General features: G+C 37.4%; 1 protein-coding gene across 10 annotated transcripts in view; it reads left to right on the top strand.

Moving 5' to 3' along the window:
• Positions 1-24,964, top strand: part of tnrc6c1 (trinucleotide repeat containing adaptor 6C1) — a 253,511-nt gene that overhangs the window by 202,356 nt on the left and 26,191 nt on the right. For 5 of the 10 annotated variants that reach the window (XM_052033048.1, XM_052033054.1, XM_052033053.1 and 2 more), the window contains 7 exons: positions 4,870-7,506; positions 12,746-12,952; positions 15,508-15,695; positions 15,827-15,907; positions 16,933-16,990; positions 20,703-20,869; positions 23,870-24,043. In XM_052033048.1, the coding sequence (XP_051889008.1) occupies positions 4,870-7,506; positions 12,746-12,952; positions 15,508-15,695; positions 15,827-15,907; positions 16,933-16,990; positions 20,703-20,869; positions 23,870-24,043 (3,512 nt within the window). The remainder of the gene's footprint in view (positions 1-4,869; positions 7,507-12,745; positions 12,953-15,507; positions 15,696-15,826; positions 15,908-16,932; positions 16,991-20,702; positions 20,870-23,869; positions 24,044-24,964) is intronic. The other 5 variants (XM_052033057.1, XM_052033051.1, XM_052033056.1 and 2 more) reach the window with 3 other exon arrangements.

Genomic DNA, 24,964 nt, shown 5'->3' with positions numbered 1-24,964 from the left:
TATCCAGGAATGGTTGGGTGTCACCTTCAGTTAGGTAATTTTCGACAGCAGTCCCCTGTGGATCAGAAAAATGCCAAGTAATTGCTGCTTTGTTCTCAATGTATTGCATTACATTAGAAAGCTGCTGCGTACATTCTGAAATAGTTGGCTGTTGAAACTGAGAAAATGGCGTCTTGAGATTCGGTTGTTTGTTAAAGGGATACTGCATCCTGTGTAAACACAGTAATAAAGTCAATATATAGATGTTTAAGTTTTGATGGTATTTGTAATTTTGTCAGTTAAAACTTCAATTGACAATAAAGGTTTGATAAAGACATGCCAGTTTCTCAGTATTCTCAGTTTCTTAGACTAGACAATGTAGATTTTAAACTGAAGTTCATAAGAATATGGAAGTTTGATATCTTGGAATTGTTCTTTTGTGATTGATGGATCAGTGTGCTATATGAAAGATTCTACAAACCATGCAAGTTTTGTGGTTAATTTTCAGTTTCAGTATGTCTTGTTATTGGTTAAGTCTCCTGTGACTTTTATTTTAAAACTTGCAAGTTTTTAATGGTATCTTTTTAATAACAAGCAAGTTTTAAAATAATTTGCCATAATGAAGTTGTGGATTTTTTGATTTTCATAAAATGATGAACAATATAGTTGATATGCAAAAACAAAGTTTCTTTGCAACATGCAAGTAATTGGGGAAAAAAATTCAATTTGCTTTCTCAATTTTACTTGTAAATGTTTATGAATTTGAACATTTTAATCATAGAAACTGGAAAGCTTGTACAAAGCCCTTTTGAAACTATTCCATCTAAAGCAGGAGGTCATGGATTTAATCCCTAGTTATAATTTATGAACTGATGCTGCAGCATTACAATTAGCATTAGTGTTCTTGGGCGAGGAAATGAAAAAAGACAAGAATCCCACTGATCTTTGTGGCTCAAGCAGTGCATAAATAATTGAATGCATTTATTTTTGTAGGAAACGCAATGTAATCTCTGTTATAGTAAAGAGCCTTCAAATCAGTCTTAGTTTGTATTTGATAAATGGCCACAAATGTTGTGCTAGAAAGTTTTGTCTCTTTTCCTTCAGGAGAGGGAAGAATACAAAGATAAAATTAAAAGGTAAAAAAGGTGATAGAAAAGCAAACTTTGAGCCCTCATTTAAACAATGTGGGAGAGGCTACTCCAAAACCAATGCCTCCACAGAGAGCAGAGGGCACCAATAATTGCAAAGTAAGGAAGTATATATGGACAGGGCCAGTCAAGGTCAATCATGATCAGAGAAGAGCCCCACTGAGAGAGAAGGTCTAAGATTACCTTGGATGTGGAAGGGTATTCCTGCTCTTAAAAAAAAATCACCTTGATTTCTAATATCTTGCTGAATTTTGTAACATTTAGCTTGTGATAGGAACCTGATTCCTGGAGTTACAATTGTGTTCGTTATTGGGAGGCGTCCAAATTATGACGTGGCCATCTAAATTGGGTCTCCCATTCCTCTAGATATGCAGCCTTCCATCACCTGATTTAAGTAGATGAAGGGAAGAGAAAACAATGGTAAAACTCCCTTCTTCCCACCCTGCTGCTGTAATTCCTCCTAACCTGTTCCTGCTGGAAAGGGTTTTTGTATCGGTGGTGGTTGTGGGTTAGTTGGTCTAAGTGTTTTTTCCCCAAACACTATTGATGGATGCAACCATGGAGCAATGAAAGGAGTTAGTTCTGTTTTTCTGCTTTACTGTCCAGTCATAATTTACTGAGTAGTAGTGACTGCTTCATTTGAGGAACAGCTTTTTTTCCCATTCTTGAAATGTCCCACCTTGTCTTTGAGAGAACAGTTCTGAACCTTGCAGGAATAATTTCAAACCACTGAAGAAATTATTGCAGTAGGGCTGCTTCAGTGAAAATTATTTTTGACAGCTTGAATTATCTGACCAGTCAAATCAGTTTAATAGTTTTCTTTTGAATCTGCTCAACAATTAATGTCCTAAACAAGTTTTACTTCCGCGAAGAAATGTAGGATTTAAATTGGCCCCTTGAGCCTGTCCTGCCACTTAGATTATAATTCATCAGATCTTGCCTCCACTCTCCCACACTCACTCCCCATACCACTTCCATATGGTTTGAATGTTTATCATTCTCCACCTTGAGTACGTTCAATGATTCTGCCTCCACAGATCTTTGGGGTGGAGAATTCCAAAGTCTGAGAGAGAATTCCACCTGCTCTCGGTCTTAAATAGGTTGATCCCTTGTTCTGAAATCGTGCCCCCATCAATCTCCCTCAATCTTATACTGGAACATCTCGGGTAGATGAATGAGAGGTGATCTTTCAAAACTCCCAGTGAGTATAGCCCAACCTGCTCAACATATCTCAATACAGTGACCTCGTCATTAAAGGACTCAATCTAGTGAACATTCTCTGCTCCGACTCCAATGCAGTATTTCATTCCTTCAGTATGAAGGCCAAAACCCCAAGTTTGGTGATTCAAAGTCTAGTTTCACCAGCACCCTGTGAAGTTGCATCAAAGCTTCTCTACTTTTATTGACATAACCTTTGCAATAAAAGCATTTCATAAGCCTTCCTAACTACTTGTGCATCTGCATGCCATTTCTTTATTTCATTTACTTGGAAACCCGCGTCTCTTTATACTGCAAAGATTTGTATTCTCAATTCAATTAACTTTTTTTGCTTTTTCAATCAAACCTCTCATTCTCCCAAATTAACCAAACTATTTGCCCACTCATTTGACCTGCCTATATCCCATCACAGTTCTTTGTGCCCTTGTTTCTAGCTCAATAGTCATAAATTTAGATTGTGAATAGTTGAAGACCCAACCCTGATCTCTGTGGCATGCACTAGTTACTGATTGCTGTCCTAAAATGACCAACTTATCCTGACTTTAGTTTCTGTTAGCAAATTCCCTATCCATGTGAATGTATTACCCCTGGTGCCCCAAGTTATTCAGTGACATTTTGTGGCATCTTAGCAAATGCCTTTGCGAAATCCAAGTAAGTTACATCTATTGGTTTACTCTTTTTCCGCCTATTTGTTTTATCTTCAAAGAGCTCTAGCAAATTTGTTAAGTGCTCTTTCTCTTCTATAAAACATGTAGACTCTGCTTGATTTGTCATAATTTTATAAAACATAGAATGGTTACAGCACTGAAGGAGGCCATTCAACATTGTGTCGATGCTGACAAGTTCCACTCCCTGCCCCCTTCTCTGTAGTTACGGCAATCTTTCCTGATATGTCTATCCACCTCCCTCTTGAAGGCCACAATGGAACCTGCCTCCATGTCAGCAAACAGTGCATTCTGGATTCCAACCAATGTTTTAAAAGAAAGTTCTCATGTCACTCTCAATTTTCACCCCCTTTTTATGTTTTTGCTGTGACCTCTAGTCTTCAACCCGTCCACTATCCACTCTATCCAAGCCCCTCCATCAGATCTCCCCTCAGCTTTCATTTTAAAGAAAACAATCCCAGCCCCTCTAATCTATCTTTAAGTGTAGTCCCTCATTCCAGGAACCATTTTCATAAATCTTCTCTGGACCCTCATCCTTCACATCCTACTTGTAATGTGGTGACTAGAAATGAATACAATTTGCCAGCCAAGGCTGGACTAGTGTTTCAAAAGGGGTTTGGGAGTTTTCCGATCATCTGTGGTTCTCCATAGTTCTGATACGCAGGTGAATTCTAATACTCTTTAATTGGCTGAAGCACTCTGTTTAATTGTGTAATTTAAGTGTCCAAGTATCTGAATGATCAATACTACCTACAGAACTGCTTTGGCTTAGCAATATTCACAATTGGGTTTATTATCACTAATATGTTGTGAAATTTGTTTTGTGGCAGCAGTGCAGTGCAAGATATAAAAATTACTATAAATTACCAAACAATGAATAAAATAGTGCAAAAGAGGAATAATGAGGTAGAGTTCATGGACTGTTCAGAAGTCTGATGGCGGAGGGGCAGAAGTTTTTCCTGAAACATTGACTACTTCTGATAATATGTGGTTTGTCTTTGGGTGATGTTCATTTATTTTTTTCATGTAAATTGGTCACACTCCTTTCATTTATTGCAGTTAGATACAAAAATAAAATATGATTCATTAGAGGCTTAATATTTTGAAGTTTTCAATTCCTATAAATTAATTCTCTCCATATATTTTAACAATGTCATCAAGGTGCAATATGCACCTAATTGGAATACGACCACCAGATCGCAGACTAGTGGATGAAGTAGTGGTACTTCCAACACACAAAAAAGACAGAATCCAGGAAAATGTTTTCAGTGGGTTGTAAAGTTTTGCTTTAAGCATGCTCCAGTGGCTGAAACAAGGAAATGGGATCTATCCTTAACATTGGAAAGAAAAATGTGTACAGAAAGGGTTATGCCTACAGTACTTTGAGTGGCTACATTTAACCATGAGAAGACCATCTCCAAAAGACAGAAGGAATAGCTGAGATTGTACATTGAAATTATTCTCTTGCATCTCCTCTTAGGAATAGAAAGTTCTGTTCAGGAGCATTATCAGTCAGAATTGTTTGTAGTTGAATTTGTTTGAATTTCTAGGATTTCATATTTTGCTTGGAGCATCTGGAGTATGAAAAAAAATTGCTTTTGCCTATTGCTATTAAAGTATTTGATTAGACATCTAATAATGGAGTATGACCAGCTAGCAGCTGATACTAAATTGCAGTTCTAGTTATGTTTTCTTTTTGGCCAGGATTCACCAAATTTCAATGTGATTTAAAGTTGTATCAGAACAAGTTGATGCAAATAGGTTGGTTTGCAATGTCTTTGAAGGACTTGTCTGAAATTGCATATTGCAGTTTTTTTAAATTTGTAGTAAATTACTTCTTATACTTTGTTCTTTTCCAGATCTCAGCCACAGTGGTTTGGGAACTCATTATGAAAATTCCCACTGGGGTCAACCCCCCTTTAGAAGTGAACCAAACAGCATCTGGGATAAAGTGATTATAGACGGAAGTGACAAAGAGGCTTGGCCTTCCATTTCTGGAAACGAGACTGAAACTGCCTCAGAATGCACAGACACTGACTCTGCCTCAAACTGTGGCTCTGATACTAGTAGCATGGCTACTGGGAGTGCACCAGGCAACTTCAATGGACAAAATAAAAATTGCAATAATGGTGGTAATGGGGCACTTGTCCAAAGCAGTTCAAACCAGAGTGCCATTGGAGGTGGAGCAAATGGTGGAAATGGAAACTCATCCAGGGTGTGGGCTGTTGCCTCAGGGTCTGCACCTGGAATAGTCCACTGCTCTGCTACCAGTGGAAGTGGAAAGATGGATAGCATCGTGAGTGTAAATCCAAACTGTTGGGGCACTTCTACATCCACTGCTGGCATTAACCTGAATCTTAATCCCAATGCCAACCCAGCTGCTTGGCCTGTAGTTGGGCAAGAAATTCAAGGAACTGTAGGAGGAGGAAATGCTTCAACTGTTTGTAGTTCCAATAATTCCATTGATCAGAATCTTGGTAACCCCAATAATGGTCCGACAGGTACATTAAATACCTGGGGAAATTTGCTGCAGCAGGAAAGCACAGAAATACAAACATCCACTTCACAGAATGTGTCTTTCAGCATACAACCTCAGAACCTTAACACTGATGGACCAAATAACACTAACCCCATAAACTCTTCACCAAACCCTATCAATGCAATGCAAGCAAATGGACTGCCTAATGTTTCTGTACCAGGAGGCTGGGCAATGACTGTAAGCATGGGTGCAATAAACCCATCCCATCTTCAAAACCTTCCTGGTGCTAGTGGGTCATCTGCAGTTTCTCAGCTCAATGGAGGTAATGGCGAAGGAATGAGCAATCCTTCATGTAACTCTGTGTGGGGAGTGCCACACACTAATCCTACAGCCACCAATGGTAACTCTGGATTTAGTCAGGGGAATGGAGACACTGTGAATTCTGCATTAAGTTTAAGTGCTAAGCAAACATTAGCAAACAATTCTAATAGTGCTGTGGAAAAGGATGTTGGAAACAATGCTTGGGACTCTGGTCCCCCTACCAGTCCTGGGGTACTGCCATGGACGAGGGCTGGTACCATTGGGGGCTTGCACTCTGGTCCCAGTAACAATGGAGCTTGGGGTAACGCATCATCCAGCAGGAACACCAGTAATGGTGTAAATGGAGAATGGGGAAAACCGTCTAACCAGCATTCCAGTAATGAAGCAAATGGTAATGGAAAAGGATCATGTACATGGGAGGGCCTTTGTGTTAGTAGCCAAACTCCTGTTTTGCAGCAAAGTAATGAACAAATTAACTCTTGGGCAAAACCTTCTGAATCAGGTACCACTGGTAGTGAGGGGAGTAATGAAAGTGGTGGTAGCCATCATGAAGGAAGCACTGGAAGAAACGGAGGAAGACACAATGGTAGCCGGCGAAAGACTGATAAAGGAGTAATTGAACAACAAGGGCTGGTCCAGAGTGTTGTATTAAAGTCTGATCATGATCCTAGAGTTTTATGTAATACTGGATGGGGCCAGACACCAGTAAAGCAGAACATTTCTTGGGAAATTCAAGAATCTCCTAGGTCTGAGCGAAAAAGTGACAATGGAACTGAGGCTTGGGGTTCAGCTGCTGCCCAATCTTCAAACTCAGGGGGGAGAAGTGATGGGTCCAGCATGAGCAGTACTAATACCTCTACAGTATCTGGGTGGGGAAATCACCCACCAACACTCATGTCCAATAATACAGGTTGGGGAGACAAAGTATCCAATGGCCAAGGGGGATGGGGGGATTCTGCGAATTCTAATGCTGCTGCTGCTACAGCCAAAAGTGGCCATGCCTGGAGTGGGGTTCCTAGTCAGGAGGAGAAGCCACCTACTTGGGTGGACTCTCAGAAGCCTAAGCCTCAGAATTGGGGTGAAGGACAGAAAACTAATCAAGGCTGGGCATCAGGAAGTGGAGTAGTAGGGGGTGGTAGTGGAGGAGGGGATTGGACTGATTCTTCTGCCACAGGACCTTTATCTGAAGGGAAGAAAAATGGGTCTAGTTGGGATAATGAAAATAACAGATCTGCACCGAATTGGAATGAGACCACCAGATCACAGACTAGTGGATGGAGTAATGGTACTACCAGCAAGCCAAACCCAAGTACAGGCTGGGGAGAGCCTTTAAAGTCAAATGTACCACAAAACTGGGGAAATAAACCTCAGGATAATAATGTTAGCACCTGGGGAGGGGCTGCTTCTGTTAAACAGTCTAATTCGGGTTGGGTTGGTGGACCTTTGTCTGCAAAACAGAAGGACAATGAACCCACGGGCTGGGAAGAGCCTTCTCCACCATCTATTCGCCGCAAAATAGAGATAGACGATGGTACCTCAGCTTGGGGAGACCCAACTAATTACAAGAAGGCAGTAAACATGTGGGATAGAAACAATCCTGTGAATCAAAGCAGTAACAATACCGTGACCGAACAGCAACCACCTCCGCCTCATCAATCATCTGCCACGCAAAACCGCTCTCCACTACTTGCTCCCGGTAAGAATCACTATTGTTTTAACTAACATGTTTAGAAATGAGATAGTTGAGTTAATATAGGCAAGAGAAATTAATATACTTAAGATCTGGAAATTTGTCTGAAATGCACTTCATCTAATACAAAACAGAAATGCAGATTGTTTTCAGTGTTATTTGATTGATGGTCTACATGGTTACTTGGGCAACAGTAAAGTGAATTTTGTCTCACTTTTTTTTTTCCAAACCTTGCCCCACAAGACTTTTGTCTGAAAATGAGGAAGGCAAGTGACTTGTTCTAAAGGCTTGTACGAGAATCATTATGGGTGGGTGGTTAAGTTGACCCGCATAAGGAATTTATAAACTATAAAATGCTGGAAATACCATACAAGTCGGTCATCTAAGGAGGGAGGGGTTGAGCACATAAATAGAAGCAGGAGACAGCTATTCAACTGCTTCCACCATTCAATCAGATTGTCGTTGATCATCTGCCTCCTTGACAATTTCCTGCACTAATCTGATATTCCTTGATCCCTGTAATATCTAAAAATCCATCTAACTTTGCCTTGAATGTACTCAGTGACTAATCCTCCACAACCCTTTTGGGTTGAGCATCCTAAAGATTCACTACCTTTAAGTGAAGAAATTTCTTCTCATTTCAGTTCCGCACACCTGACCCGTTTATTTTGAGGCATTGACCACCTCTCTCCCTCCCTGCAACCACCCCAGACTTCTTAATCTCTTATAGTGCAATCCTTTTCCTGCCTGCTTCCTCCCCCAACCACATCCCAAGGAACGGTGTGTTGAACCTTTCCGGCACTCCTTCTTGCAAGCATGTTGTCCCTTGGGGGATGGGAAATTGGACTTATTCCGGATGTGGTTTCACGTGGGCCCTGTGTAATTGCAGAAAAATGTATCCTTACTCCTGTACACATATCCTTGCATTTCTCTGCATTATTTTCCATCAGCCATGTTTTGTTGCTCATTCACTTAGCCTGTCTGTTTTCCCTTGAAGCCTGTTTGTGGCATCCTCCCTACTCTGTGTGCCCAGCTTTATACTGTAAATCTTTCATTAGAGATTTTAATGAAGGATTTACTGATTTGTTGATTTAACATTAATGTTTTAAGTCAAGTCAACGCCAACTCTGTCTTCACAAGCTCTTCCTAAGTATTTGTAGCATTTTCACTTCTGACTTTCAGCAGCTGCATTATTTTGCTATTGTGCTATATATTGGCATTATGTGACACAAAAGTAAAATACTGCACCCTATTGTGCCCTGTGTTTTAATCTCAGACAGCAGAAGGGCTTCTGATGGTGAATATACAAAATGACACTCATAAATGGTGGGGGGGTGGGGGGGGGGGGGTGTTGGTGTGGAGAATGACGTGATAGAATTTCAGCCCAAAATACAAATGCATTCTGGCCTTGCAGTATCTAGGTTGATATCAAATTATCAATGGTTCCATGTATGCAAAATTTAGTTTTGCTCCAGAAATGATTCTTGAGAAATGACTTTTCTCTGCCCATTTTCTTTTATCAAATGCATAAATATTGCAAATTACTAACTCTAGTTCAAAAATCATTTGTATGTAGAAATCAAAAGCTGATAAAATGCAAGTACCACAATTCTGCTGCCATTGAATGTAGCAGTCGTATTCTAAATGTTTCCACTGTACTTTTTGTGTACTCTTGGCTGATTTTTTAAAGAAAAATATTTTTGCCTCTATGCATTTCATTCAGTTAACTTGGATATTCAAAACTTAGATATCTTAGGGTGTTTTAATATAGAATAAAATTCAAGGTGTCAATGAAGTTGGATAAAGACAACAATATGCAGGTTATGGGTCCCTAGATCTCAAAGAACCTTCTGTATTTGAGGTGTATTTTGTTAAGATTCAAAATTAAGATTGACATTGCCATGGATCTACCTTCCCGTCATTGATTGAATAATAGGATATACTTATGGTTGCTTGAAGCTTTGTTTTATGTAGCTTTTGTTACGTTTTTTTTAAATAAAGCAAAATTACCCTTTTTTATGTAGTATGTTTTGCATCATTGAAGATTAGGAAGAATTGACTTTTATAATTAATAGTCGCATTATGACTTGTGCCTTGTGCATTATATTATTTAACAAATTATATTGAGTATATTAATGGCACAGTATGAAAGGATGCATATGAATTCCAAAGTGTTACAGTCCCTAATTTTTGAAGTGAGAATATTGTTGGTCTTAAGAGAAAAATCATTATCTTTCATCCTATGTAATTTATTGTTAAAATAGAATTCCGGAAGCAAAAGTCAATTGCAATAATTAATGGTTTTCATGACTAATTTCTAATGCTTACTGTCTATGATTAACAAGTAACTTGTTTAATGATAACTATTTGCATATCATTTGCTCAATTACTGCTGAATACTTAGCACTTGGATTTGCATGCACTTACACCAATTAGGCTTGTACATTTATTACCAATTCTAAAAAGAGCATCGTTAATGAGCATGGATCTGAATTAGAGTTCAGATTATCTGTCCTTTTTTCCTATGAATGTACCATTTTTAATTGTTTACTTTTATCAATTTATGCAAGGCAAATAGGCAATTTGATAAAAGAGGATCTAGCTACTTGTCAAGAAGTTATTTTGATGTAATAGGACAATATTGGGTGTCTATTACATAATGGAATTGTTTTGAAATTCATCAAGATAAAATAAGTTAACTGAATCATCTGCAACACTAAGTTCTAAAATGTAACCATGATTACTAATGATGAGATGGTGACTATCGTGCAAAAAAAAACAGCCTGGACACTGAAGGTGTTTTGATTTTTGCTTTACTTTGAGTCATAAATTATACTTGTAATCATTCATTGCAGAGAATGAACTATGTTTATTGCTCTTTCTAGCTTTTTAAAAAAAACATTTCCTGCAGGGTAGAACAACATTCTTTTGTAGTGTGCCTATGATATAAGCATTGCGTTTATTTTCTAAAAACTGGACTTGCAATTATTATAATGATCCATACTTTTGTGCAATGGGCACAAGTAAAAACCTGAATTTGGGGAAATCACTGAAAAATCTATTCTTTTTTCTTTTTGACTGACTTGCACAGTATTTTTGAAAAAAATGGTTGTCCTTGAAAGTTCAAACCATCCATTTCCTTTTGGATAATACATCATGCACCTTTAAATTTGTATCTTTAATGTAAATATGCTTATTTTATATCAAATATTTAGCAATATTGTTGGCTGAATTGACAATGAAATATGTAGTCAAAGTAAATAGGGACTTGTATCTGACTAATTTCCAGGAATGTGTATTCCTTGTGCATGTTACATTCATGTGTGCATATCTGCACTGCACAATATATTGATACATTGGCAAATACAGGTGTGCGCCATTCTCTTCAAAATTCCATGGAAATTAGAGCAATGTGTATTGTGAAAGACATGACAGGTTACTGTAATATAAAATGGCAACTTAATTGTGAAAATGGTAAATTGTCATGAACAAGAAAATGGCAGAAGGTTAAATAGTTAAATACAATGGAGGGAAAGGAACGACTATTTCACAATAGAATAAAAACTATCAAACAATATATCAGATAAGTGTGTCTGATAATCTAAGATGAGGCAAAAAATGTCATTTGAATAAACATTCTAATATGGCTACATTCATAATGAGATCTTTTGCCCCCTGGTGGTTGCCTACTTGAATGTACTGTAGTAAAGTAGTCGATGTTCTGCTTAATTTAAATGTCTGGCAAATTTTAAGAAGTCAATGTACATCTTAAATTGAAAAACTGAAAGATTAGATTATAATCTTTGAAACTTTATTATTTCATGTCTTCACTATATAGTAATTCAGCCTCATGTTAAAATTTTAAAATGCAGTACAGCTGCTTAAAATATTATACTGGATCACACTGGACCTTTCTTGGAATCAACACTTAGTGCATCATTGGCTCTCTGTTTCCAAGTTCAGTTAAGTAATCTGAGCAGCGGCTGGGCCTCAGGCTCAGCCCAGTTCCTGAAGTGCCATGATAGTCTATGATACTGACAAAGCTGAAGCCAATTGGGCATGTTTAACATGTTTTTAAGTATTCCTGAAATTTGGAGACATGTCAAAATTATCAAAATTGAAGTAAACCATTTCAAAATAAACTAAGTATATGCAACAAAATAAAAATTTTAAAAATTATTTTGCTTTAGTTTCAGTAATTGATCTGCAATTCCCAAAGGGGTCAAAGATTTTTGCCAGGACTAACCAAGTGTGGGGTTTAGGAAGTGTTTCTGAGAAATTCCAGGAAATCTGGGTTGTACTGCTGGATATCTTGTACAGTCCAATGGTAAAGGAAACTGATGATTTTTGCCTTCCAAATCCATCCATCCATATCCCAAGCTTCCACATTTCTCAGCATCTGCAAGCAAGTCCAGAACTTCACAGCCATTTAAGTGGTATTAAAGTAGTGATTTAAACCACTTCCAAAACTTGGCAAGATTTATCCAGTTGAGTTTTTAAACATTTAATCAATTGCCTTCTATTTTCAGACATTGTAGTATTAACTTTAAGGTGACCTCCTTGGTCAATCTTGTGTTAATATATTTCTAGACCACTATTTGTTTGGAGTCTGGTCATTGGAAGAATGTCATGTTAAGATCCTATATTACTTTGGCTAGATCAGTTGATATGCAAAAGTTTGTATGTAGCTAAAAGCTCTCGATCTCTAAGAATCTTGCACTATTATTTTCTGGCAATGGAGTCTTCACCCGATTGTTGTCTTTCCATGCCAATTACGTCTGTTAGAAATGAGATGGATAATTGACATGTGTTACTTAAAACAGCTGAAAGGGTAACTTTTTATCAGATGCAGTTCTAACGAGGCAAGGTTCTTCTAGAATAACAATGAAAATCAAGATGGACTGTATATTGTTTCTGACTAGTCACAGAAAACATTGGAAAGGATATAAAAGGAGGAAAATGGGTGCAGGAAAATAATTTGGTTGGGGGGAAGGAGGAAGAATTCTCCTGAAATTAGATTTTTGTTGCTTATAGTTTGATATTTGTAGCTATGTTAACAATGCAAATGACCACCATTTCCACATTTAAAGAAAATCACTTCATTGGAAGAGTTGTTAGAGATGTGTCAAATATATTAAAGTTATAATGCACTTATTATAATTAGAGATTAATCAAATGAGAGAACTTTCAAACAATGCATAAGTTTGTTCATATTCATTAGATAAAGAGCTTAATATTTTCACAGGTTGGGGAGAAACGCTCAGTGTTCCTACGAAGACTGAGAACTCTTGGGGCGAGCCACCTTCTCCATCTACTGCAGTCGATAATGGGACTTCAGCATGGGGCAAACCTCCCAATGGCAGTTCAGGGTGGGGAGATAATACTGTGGAATCTACGGGGAACTTTGGAAGAGGGAATGCTCCCGCTGCTGCCCCGGCAATGTGCAAACCAGGTAACAAAATGAGAGCAGGGTTTTTTATTCTGCAAGTGTGGTGCTCTGACCAGTTGGATGCTTAAATGCTTTGGTACTAAATTTTAATACTTCACCAAAATACACCTCATTTCAACAGCAGCTTTATCCTGGTGAAATTTCTCTGTGTAGGCAATGGGTTTCAACAATATTATCTATAGTCATAGTTTGTGAATAGAATATTGCAAAATGATACGAGTTGTATTTTGTGTACTAACATGAATATCATGGCTGTGTATTGTACAATAAAGTTGTACAATAAACTCCTCAAACGTAGGAGTAATTTAAAGTTTAAGTTGCTAATTGAATTTACAATGCCAAAATGCTAATATTACCTTGAATTAATAAAATTGATTCGAGGCCCATTGTTCCTTGAAAAGTTATTTTTGCATGAATCTGAAGAGTTGGTGATGTAGCCATTCTTCAGGTATCTTTCCACCCTGGTTGACATGTGAATTTTTTTTTAAATCTTTCATTAATGTTCTGCGGACTTCATCTTTAATGTTGAGAAGAAAAGCTTACTGTATTGGGAGAAATTAAGCTGCTGAAAATAAAGCATAGTTTGATCATCTGTGTGTCAGAGATGTATTCTGATCATTAATGATAAATAAGACACTTTGACTACTTTAAATGCCCAGGTATAATGAAAAATATAAATAATGCAATTGTTTTGTTGTAGTGTTTTGCAACATTTATTGGGATCTTCGTTATTTAGAAGTTGGATTATAATTGTTTGCAGACTAATTTTCCCTTTGTGAGATTATAAATGTTGTCTTCATTGTGCCCTGTATTTGTTTCACATATTAGAAATGAATGAACTTCAGAGTTCAAGTTTGCTTTAAAATGTGCATCATTTCAAAAGGCACATGAAAAGATAATAGGCTAACAAAAATGTTCAGGTGGTAAAACAAGATACTCAGCAGGTCAAGCAACATCTTGACAGAGAGAAACATATTTGTGTCAGGTCGATGACATTTCATCAGAACTGACTTTTCTGATGAGGTCATTGACCTGGAACGTTACCACCAATCCTCTCTCAAAAGAATCTGCATGACCTGCTGAATATTTCTGGCATTTGTCATTTTTTTTTAAATGCCCCACATCACTGTTGTGCTTTGGGAACAATTATCATGTGATTTGTACTGTGATCGTGCTATGAATTGAAGGGTTGTATTTCAAAATGTTAAGAGCTTTGCAAGTGGACAAAATTATCTTAAGTTTGACCTGGAAAAACAGGATATTTGTTTAACATATTGTAACCCTCGAGGTTACAGCAATAGGCATATTGAGACAGTTTTGGTTTAACATGCAGTGATTTAATTAGTGAATAAGTGCAAAAACAATTTCAACACTCAATATATGACATTGCATGTTGTTTTCATAATTGGAGTGCTGTTAGTCTGTATACTAATTTTCAAGTGAAGAATGAATAATCTGGAAGCCTATCAGAGGATAGATTTTAAGAATGAAAAGTGCATTGGACAAGTTTTTAAAATTCTGATGATAATGGGTGGTATAGATCCAAGCAGTTAGATTGTTATAGTAAGAAAAGAGCAACCTTAATCTGAAGTGAGTTTAGAAAGCAATAATGGGTAGATAGAATGGGCTGCAAGTGAAACTGTGCCAATTAATGTGTTAAAGTAAAAATATTTTGACAGAAACTGGAATATAATGTTGCATAAATAAGTTATGATCAAATACTTAGATGCAATTGTTTCCACCTTCCTGAAACACTGAAATGGTGAGGCTAACCAAAGTAACCATCTGTCCATGACTCTTCAGCACTTCATGGTCACAGTATGTGCCCCTCATTATCCAACAGTGAAACTCTTGAACTCCTGGCTGTCAGTCAGGCAGGCCCATTCGCCAGCATGCTTAGTGTTACTTGGAGTTTATTTGTGTGCAGTGTTGTCAGGTGATTGATGTGAAGGCATGAAAAAACTCTTGGTGAGGTTTCTTATGGTTCTCAACTGTATCCTTTTATTTTGGGGTGGGTGTGATTTCATAGCCTAGCCACCAGCCCTAATCCATCCCTGCCACCAGCCACCATCGCAAGTCATTTGGGTGGATGAGAGAGTTTAGGGAAAAAATATTTAAGTATTAGAGCCAGCTTCTGTCTTTGTTTTATCCAAGTCCCCTTACCATTTTGGAGGGCTCTCAATGTTTACAAAATTTGCATTCAAAGTAAAATGTCAAGAATTTTAAGAATTAATTCTGTAAAGTCTGCTTCATTTCCATTTCTACAGCTACTTCTTAAACATAGATTTGGCTGTTACCCAAGCATGTTGTAACTGGTCATAAGAAAGTTGTATATAAATGTAAATTAACTTCCAGGATTATGAAAGCCAGTGGGGTATAGTTGTTCTTGTAAAGTATGTGGAATAAAATTCCAGAATAAAATAATGCTAACTTTGAATTCACTTAGTACAACAAGGATGTTTGTTTATAAACAGATGACAAACTTAACCATCACTTTCTTTAAGGATTATTGGTGTCTTACTCCAGAATGATTTGAAATCTGTCTATTTGTCATTCAGCTTCTAAAACTATGCAAGAAGGTTGGGTCAGCGGTGGAGATGAAATTGCCCTCAATAGTAGCCATCATTCTAACTGGGAAGAAGATGAAGGAGAGATGGGAATGTGGAATAATGTAGCTTCTCAGGAGAGCAACTCTTCTTGTAATTCTTCAGGCTGGAACAATGCTAGCAAGAAAGTGCATCAGAAGGTACTTCCGTCTCTTTACATTTGGGTGGTTTGCAAAAAATGGATATTTTGTTGTAGAAGAGGCAGCAGAGTTTGATTGCCATTTGTAATGTTTAAAGGCTTCTGAATAAGATATCTGCTTCCCTTTTGAAGGGTATAAAAGCATCCAGTAAGCAAGAAGAGACTTGGCTTATGAATCGCCTGATAAAACAATTGACTGATATGGGTTTTCCTGTAAGTACCCTTTTGTTAAATCTTGGATTCCACTATAAGTACATGCACAATAGTTTCTTGTGATCTGATAGAATTTGCAATTTGGGTACTATCCATCAGTTACAAGATATTAGCTAACAATCAGTAGGCATCAGATTCACTAGATTTTGGATTATTAATACGGTGGGAATGTGTTAAATGGAGCATTTTGTGCAGTAGAAAATTATTGCAGCTAAACTGGTGATAGGTTGAATACCATAGTAGCAGTGTTAAAGTTAGTCAGTTGCAACTGGAGAGAAGTCACATTCAATTTTTTTTTAAACCCAACATGATAAGTTTGTGGAGTTAGCAGGATTTACAGCAAAACCACAGAAATTTAGTAAGTTTCTGCAGAAATGAAATATTGTAAGATACTGTATGTTTGGTAATGGCCTTTTCCCATCGCTTTAAATTTTCTCACCTTTTCATTTTAAAAACTGGATATTGCTGATTTCATGGATTCTGATAAAGTTACTGAATTGAAATAAAGGCAGCAATAATTTGTACTATAGCCATCTGTGCCACAACATTGAAATAATCTAGTTCTTTGTGAAGAGTAACTTTTCATACTGCCTTCAGTATTTTTTGTTGGAATTGAGTGCACTGTTGGTAGTGCATTTGTTTAGTTGGATTATCATGCATCGTGTATAACCCAATTTGCTTAATGTTCAGTGTGGTTGTGGAGTAGTAGTTGACAACATATCAAAAACATAGGACTTTGAAATTTAAACTGTATATCTTGATCAGATAGAATCTTGGTAGTCTTTGCCAGCACTGCATGCAGATATGCTGTTAGCACATTCAGGGCAAATGTATTTTCTTGGAAATAATGCTTTTGTGAACAAATCAATCTTTCTGAATGCTCATCAGTTTGCAGTTACTTGTCAACATAAATCTTGTATCTTTCATCACATTTTTAAGAATGTTGTCCTCCGTAATGAAGCTAATTTTGTTTTTGACATCTCTCATGCAAACAATTAAATATGGCATATAATAATCATTCACAGAGAGAACCAGCAGAAGAGGCTCTGAAATGTAATAACCTGAACCTTGATCAGGCTATGGGTAAGTCTGAAAGATGTGGACTTGGCATTCATTCTTAATGAGATTCCTAAGCAGTAAAAGTCATTTGACATCTTGATTTCTGTTTAAAATAACAGATCTTGCTGGTTTATGGCCTTGTTGATAGGTGTATGATTATCCTTGGGGAGCATTGAATTCTGCATGTTTCACAACATGCCAGTACTATATATGAACATTAGACTGGCCTTGGATCGTACTCTCTGCTCTTAATCTTGTTACCTTGAAGGCTTTAGTGCTTGAATTTTTCTCCTGTTTCATAAGATTTCAAAAAAGATTAAAGTAGCAGTCATGCAACTTGGTTTCCTCAGTGAAAGAAGATAAAAATAACGATGGTAACCTTGGGTCTAATCTCATTACCCTGGTGCCCAGACAGTGGTTATCCTCGTCTTTATTTGTGACTTTACTCTAAATTTCGGTTGTGGTACCCCTCTTTCGTGGTGGGTTGGGGGGAGTACTGAAGTAGACAACTTATTTTACAGTCTTGTTTAGTGTTTAAAATCAATTTACCATTATCTCTTTTAACCTTTTGACAAGCCCTCTTCAACACTCTATTTGACATCCAGTTTTCTTCCCTGTTTCATCAGCATAGTAGCCTTTCAGCCTTCCCACTTGTCAAATTTCCGATTTTGTTCAGAGGTAAACAGCTTTGGGCTCTTATTTGTTCTTTTATTTTGGACATTACACTCATTTCATACAATGGCAGAAACTATCAATACTGTGGGTTAGATTTAATGAAGTAAGAGGATATGGAAAAGTGCTAGGAGATTTGCTTGTATGGAGAACAAATACTAACATAAATTAATTGGGCTGAATGGCCTGATTCCCTGCTGTGATCTCCACATATTTCTGTTCCCTGATTTAATTGTCATTCATGCTTTGTATAATCCTAAAATGTTCTCTGGTTGAAGTAGATCAGCAGTCGACTGCTCCTAAAAGCAAAATTACAATATGGCCTTGCTGGGCTCAGCTTAGCTACTCTCTCCCTCCAAAAGTGTGGAAATACAACCCACAGTGGAGCTCAGGTTTTGGGGAGAAAAATAATTTAAAATGTGGCCGTTTTGGACTTGGAGTTCTGTGTGACACACCATTTCTGTCCACATTAATGCTCGTATTTGTAATCTTAGTAGCAATGCAGCTTTGAGTTCTGAAAAAGCTCACTGAAGCACAAGTATATTCCATTTGGAGGTATTTTTGCTTTTCCTACTGGATGTTGATGTTATAAAATAGAGGCAGCTGGAAGATGTAAATAAAATTAATGGGCCAGTATTTGCCCTTGGAAGTAAGCCACCCATACTTGCGGCTGATCTTCCCACATGGGTGGTGGGAAGAACAATGCCCACCCACACAAATGCCGAAATAAACTTGACTTCTGGCTCAGTCATGCCTGCTGGCTTAGCCAGCTTTTAAAGTAGTAAATGTTTCTGGCATTTGGGAACATTCAAAACTCAAAAGAAATATTTAAAATACTAAAAAAAAGTTTAAAAATATGCTCAAATATGCTTGAAAATAATTACATGTAAATTAACTATAATTTATCTTAATCCCCTGCAGTTAATCTTCATTCAAATGAATGAAGGCTTTCTTACCTGCACCATGTCTAACCATGAGGGCAGTGAGGAAAAAGCTACCAAACAGTTGCCAGGGATTTCGGGACTCCTGTATTTGCATTAGTGTGGATGTACAAAGGAATCCCAAACTTTCTGACACTTGTAGAGGAAAAGACAGTAGATTCATTCCTTTCCCCACAAAATCCGGAACATTTACTGAACATAATTTTAGCTTCAGAAATGAGCAAATTAATGACAGATAACTTGAGATCAGGTCTGTATGGCAGATTGTCATGTTAGCTCCATTATAGTAAACTCAGTCAGAAGTTGGTTATGGGTTCAAGTCTCTTGCCAAAGGTTTGAACTTAAAATTAGACTGATATTCCACTATAGTCTTGGCAATGTCATGAGATGTTGAAGTTGTACTCTGCTTTTAGCTTGGAAACTTGTGAAGGATCCTGTAGTAATAACAAAAACATTGCATTTGTATAGCACTATTCGTTCCCAAGGTATACCAAAGGATTTTACGGCCATTGAAGTACTTCCCAGAATGGAATAGTAATTTAACTATCTCACACTGCATGGCTTTTTCCAGCATGTTTCTCATGATATAATTTATCAAATGATTTCTGGAAATCTGTTATTTCATTATCCACGACAGTGTTGTCTGCACAGCTTTGGATTCCTCAAAGCATTTAATCCAAACTGATATTTTCTTTGTTAGTCAATTTTAATTGTTGTTGATTTATCACTGCCTTTCTAAGTGATAATTTCCATCCATAGTTGGAATCCTATGACTGAAGTAGAATACTTAATTGATCTATGTTTCTCATTTTTGCTTTCCTGATTGTGACATTTGCTACTTGGGTAAAATTGCAAAATATGCTGTCTTCCAAACCATGCCCATAATTCTGGAATGCAGACCATATAAGACCTCCCTTTGGCTTGGGGTATTACAACCTTTAAATGAAGTCTTGTCTACAGTGTTTGAAACTTGTAGAAGTTGTTAATCATACAGCATGGAAGCAGGCCATTCGGGTCACCATGTTCACACAAACCATTGGACACCCATCCATATTAATCCCTGTAGCCTTCAATGACCAAGCCATTAGGTGCTCATCTATACAGGTCTTAAATGCTGTCAGTGACTCTGCTTCCACCACTCTCTCTGGCAATGCATTCCAGGTACTCGCCATTCTCTGGGTGAAAAGTGTTCCCCTCATATCCCCTCTGAATCTCTTGCCCCTTACTCTGAATATATGTCTTCTAAGGGGAAAAGATTCCTGTATTTGATCCTATCTATACCCCTCATAATTTTATATAATGTCCCCTCTTAACCTCCCACTCCAGGGAAAACAGGCCTAGCCTCTCCAATCTGTCATAATTAAAATGCTCCATCCCAGGCAGCCTCCTGGTGAATATCCTCTGCACCCTCTCCAGTGCTAACACATCCTTCTTATAATGTGGTAACCAGAGCTGCACACAGTATTCCAACTGACTAATGTTTTGTACATTTGGAGCATCAATTATAGCCTAAGACTATCCTCCATACTGTCAACAACTCCACCAATCTTCATGTCACCTGCAGACTTGCTGGTTGTCCCTCCTGCATCCACATCCAAATCATTCATGTACAGTATATTACAAACGGCAAGGGTCCCAGCACTGATCCATTTTGAAGACTAGTCACAGGCATCCAATCCCAAAACTAGCTCTCTACCAACACCTTCTGCCTCCTACAGCAAAGCCAGTTTTGAATCCAAAGTTATGCAACATCTCGTGTTCCAGTTACTATTTGTCAGTTAGTCCTTAGTAGTCATACAGTTCTATTTTCACCTTCCTCTAAAATTTGTAATGTACTTAAATACCAGTTATTTCTTTCTCCTGTTATCAGCTGGTCTTTTTGTAGATTTGTTTTTTCTTTCCTACTTTTTAATTTTGAGTGAACTGGCATTAACTGGCATGTTGCTGTATAGTGGATTATTTATAGAACTTCAACTTGTTCCTTTCAAGTGCTTCTTACCATGTGTACTATGCTTTATGTAAATACTCTTGCACTTTACCTACACTCACTAGCCTGTGTCTTTAGTTGAAGTTAATGTTTGTCTTCTGTTTTTTTTTCCTTTTCCTTTTTGTTTTATGTTAAGATGGATTTTCCCCTTTTCCAGGTGCTCTGTTGGAAAAGAAAGTGGAGATGGACAAACGTGGAATGGGAATGTCAGATTACAATGGAATCGTTTCTAAACCACTTGGCTGCCGACCACCTTCTATTTCCAAAGAGTCTTCCGTGGATCGCCCCACCTTTTTTGACAAGGTTTGTCACAGCTAACTAACTGAGTGGGGGAAAAGTAGTATTTTGTCCTAATGATGAATTTCATTTCCTAGTGAACAAAAGCTCTTTTTAGCAGGAACAAAAAAGCTACTTCTGCTGATAGTTTAGTTGTACTCAAAGAAGAGAAGGGGTTGCTGCTGGGATAACTGCAACTTAGCCAACATTCAGGTGTCAAAGTAGAGTTTATTGTCATATGCATAAGTACATGTATGCACAGGTGAAATGAAAAACTTACTTGCAGCAACATCACAGGCACATAGCATCATATAAGCAGTATTCACAAGAAAAACATAAATTAAACAAATTATGCACAATTTTTAACAGAAAGAGCACAATTTAGAACAAAAAAAGTCCATTTTAGTGCACTTTTAGTCAATTGAAAATCAGTGTTGTCATCTATAGGTGGGGAATTTAAAAAAAAACCTAAGTAATGAAAAGTTTTAAATTGGGATGCACCTTTATTAATTGAGTGTCAAGGATCACCCTGTATCCCTAGCTATATTCTCAATGTATCACTTTGTACTGGCATCCTGCAGTCAAATTTTGTGTGAAAATTCACATTTTAGAAAAATTTATTGGCACCAAAATAGATTTAACGAATTACAAATTAAGCTAGTTCAAAGGGTTAATACTCTTGATTTTGAATATCTGGGCATCTCAACATTGTTTTGGAAACTGTCCTTTGCCTTAGAGCAGTGTTTCAAATTATCGCAAAACAAAGACCAAGCGTTTTACTGATCTGTTGGAGATACAGATTTATTTTGCTACATTGTATAAAAAATTGTTGCTAAAATCAAAATAGTTCTTGCATATTATTGTAGTAGATTGAATATTTAATAATTGATATTGTTCATTACTAATCTTTTCATAGTTAAAGAGAAACCTGAGTCTTTCAAAGCTGCAATTAAGATTCAGATACTTATAGAATAATGTAGCAGGTTGTGGATTAAACACTTCAGTGTAGTAAAATGGGAGGTTGATAATTTTATAGTCACCAAATCATAGTGCGATTAATGTTCCCAACATAAACACATTATGAACCTGCTTCTGTCACACAAGCCCTATGAGTTTTCTAGACTGATTCACTTCAGTAATCTTAAAATATGTAAAAGTCAAAGCTCTAAGAACATCACCAGAAGTGGTCAATGAGCACTTTATTTTGGTAAATGTTTCTTAAGTTATCTGTAATTTGTTTGTCAATATTACTACACGGTATTTGTATATACAGTACATATGGGTTTTGATATCTAGAAGTAATGATCTTTGGAGTATTTTCCTTTAAGTTTTGCTTGTTTACAATTCCATATTGTTTTTGAAGATTGTGCTTCAGTATCTGATTTATTTTTACATCAAAAATATAAGACTTGATTGTATGTATTTAATATATGCAAGGTTGTATTGAATATGTAGCATCAAGTTGCTTTATCCATTGCTTGGCATCTGATTCTTTGCTAATTGCTGTTTAGCTTGTCTTTTTAAAGTGCCATCTGAGATATTTGTACATTAAAATACTACATAAATGGAGATTGTTAGTTAAAAACATAATTTTGTTTTGGCATTTTGCTAGTACTGTGGAAAGCATCCAATAGATGTTACATATAACAATTGCTCAACCCCAGGTGCAGCTCAGCTGGTAGCACTTCTAGCTCCAGGTCAAAGGGTAAAGTCTAATTCTGGAAACTTGAGCATAGAAATCTAGGTTTATACATAGGTGTTATATTAACAGTGCTGCACAGTTGGAAGAACCTCCTAGCAGATTAACCAATAAATCTTGGTCCATCTGATATCTTGAGTGGATAGAAAAGATTTTATCGCACTAATTCAAGAAGGGCAGTGATCACTGGTGCTGTGATTCATCTCTTATCAACCTTGGTGAACCACATTCTTTGATTACTTGGTCAGATTGACCTCTCACTGGCCCACACGTCATGCTAACCTTTCATGGCCCCACAGTTTAAGTCAACTTCCAGGCCTCACTACTATGACCATACTGCAAAGCAGAGCAGTCCAAGGTGGTCAGGACAGTCTCAAGTTCTTTTGCCTGGGAACGTTGAACCTGAGGCCATGTCTCGACCACCCTGATCCTCTCTCCCCTCAAAAGGCACTGAAATCCTTTTCAATGTCTCTGATACTCTGACAAAACTACTGGCTACAGTTCCATACAATCCAGGCTATTGTCATATTCTCTGTGGAAGCTTCCAGTATACAACTGGCTACCGCATTTCCTACATTACAGCAGTAACAGTGATTCAAAAGTATTTCCTGGACTTTAAAGCACTTGGGACATGCTGAAATGGATATGAAAGATACCATAAAGCAAATATGAAATGCAAGTCTGTCTTGTCATTTTCATTAAATATTAATAACAGTCAAGTGTTTGTGCAGTGCTCATTTCAAAGCTCCTTAATCAAGTTAGCCAAAAGAGGACATTTGTCTTCCCATTGTTACTTTGGGTGTTGCAGGAAGAATTTTCATTTTCTGTGTAATCATAATACTTGTATTTAGATTATGGACTCTGAACTTTTCAATTCAATAGCAAAACATTAGTCCAAAGATATAACATCTGTTCTTTCATTAAAGAAATTAATGGATACAACCAAATTCACTGAAATCTAAATGATGTAACATTCAGTGATTATTACACCAAACATTTTAAGGTCAATAGTTGAATGTAATATTTTGAAATGGAGGTGGTGAGTGTGCTGTCACTGCTGTCTTGTCTTGCCTGTTGTTTCTTCACTTCTGCAGTGTTTGCTGTTTTTAATCTATGTACATCATTGTTAGCATGCAAAGTTATTAGTCATGCACCTTAATCCTGTTTTTTCTTTATTTGTTTCTCCCTGTCTTTCACTTTTCCAAACCTGCATTTCCCATCAACCTTCTTAACCCATTTTTGTTTAAACTATGGAATCCCTCTGTCCTTGCTCTGGCTACCATTCCATTACCACGTAACAATGCTGTGCCCTGTCTGGCACTGCATAGCTCACCCTATCTTTCTCCAATCAGGATGGCGGCCTAGTGGAAGAGTCCCCAACTTCACCATTTTTGCCTTCACCAAGCCTGAAGCTCGCCCTTTCAAACAGTGCACACCCTAATCAGGCCCTTGGTGCCATTGCCTCGGGGCTGGGCATGCAAAACTTGAATTCTTCTAGACAGGTAAGGGTGGCTATTCATGAATAACTGCTCTAACACAGTTGATATTACTTTGTAACAATCAGATATTTATCTTTCAATAAATATTAAGATATCGCATTTGGCATTTTTAATGAAAGGAGGTAATTGTAGTTTTTACCCAGCATGATTTAATTCGTAGTATTGAGCATTTTGGATTTGGGTTTGTTGAACATCTTTATAATTGAGGTATAATCTGCAGGAACTCACAGTGAATAAATTACAATTCCTTTTATAGTTTATTTGTAAGATGTTCTTCTCCACTCGTTTTCCAGCCCAAAGTAAAACAAGTTGCCTGCTTCCTTCTGCTTGTTTGTTTCGTTCAATGAGTCTTTGGTTAAACAAGATTAGTCTTTCAAAATTTTACTTCCAAAATAAGCCAAGGATGTTGAGTATGTGTGGAATTATGGAGAAAAATGTACACATCTTTAATACAGACTGCTGTGGGAGGCAAGAGAAGAGATTACTGGAGCTCCAGCTGAGATCTTTAAATCTTTGCTGGGCATGTGATGTACCAGATGATGGAGGATGGCAAACATCCCCATTTTCAAGAAAGGCCCCGGGGAAAGGTCTGGTAACTATAGACCTGAGGCCTAATGTAAATGGTAGGGAAGATGCTGAGAGAAATTCTGAGGGAAAGGATTAATAATTACTTGGAAGTCAGGGCAGATGATATCCTTGTCTGGGGCAGATCTTGTCTGATCAATTTGATTGAATTATTTGAAGAACTAACAAAGTGTATTGATGAGGGCAGGGCAGTAGATGTGATTTTTCTGGACTTTAGTAAGGCCTCCAGCAAGATCCCACATGGCAGACTGGCCCAAAAGATCACAGGATCCAAGACAAGTTGACAAACTAGATCCAAAATTGGCTTGGCAATTGTACAGACAGGGTGATTGTAGAGTG

This window comes from Pristis pectinata, chromosome 18 (genome assembly GCF_009764475.1).
Source record: "Pristis pectinata isolate sPriPec2 chromosome 18, sPriPec2.1.pri, whole genome shotgun sequence".
Lineage (NCBI taxonomy): Eukaryota > Metazoa > Chordata > Chondrichthyes > Rhinopristiformes > Pristidae > Pristis > Pristis pectinata.
The sequence above is the reverse complement of the archived record's forward strand: the minus strand, read 5'-3'. Positions and strand labels throughout refer to the sequence as shown.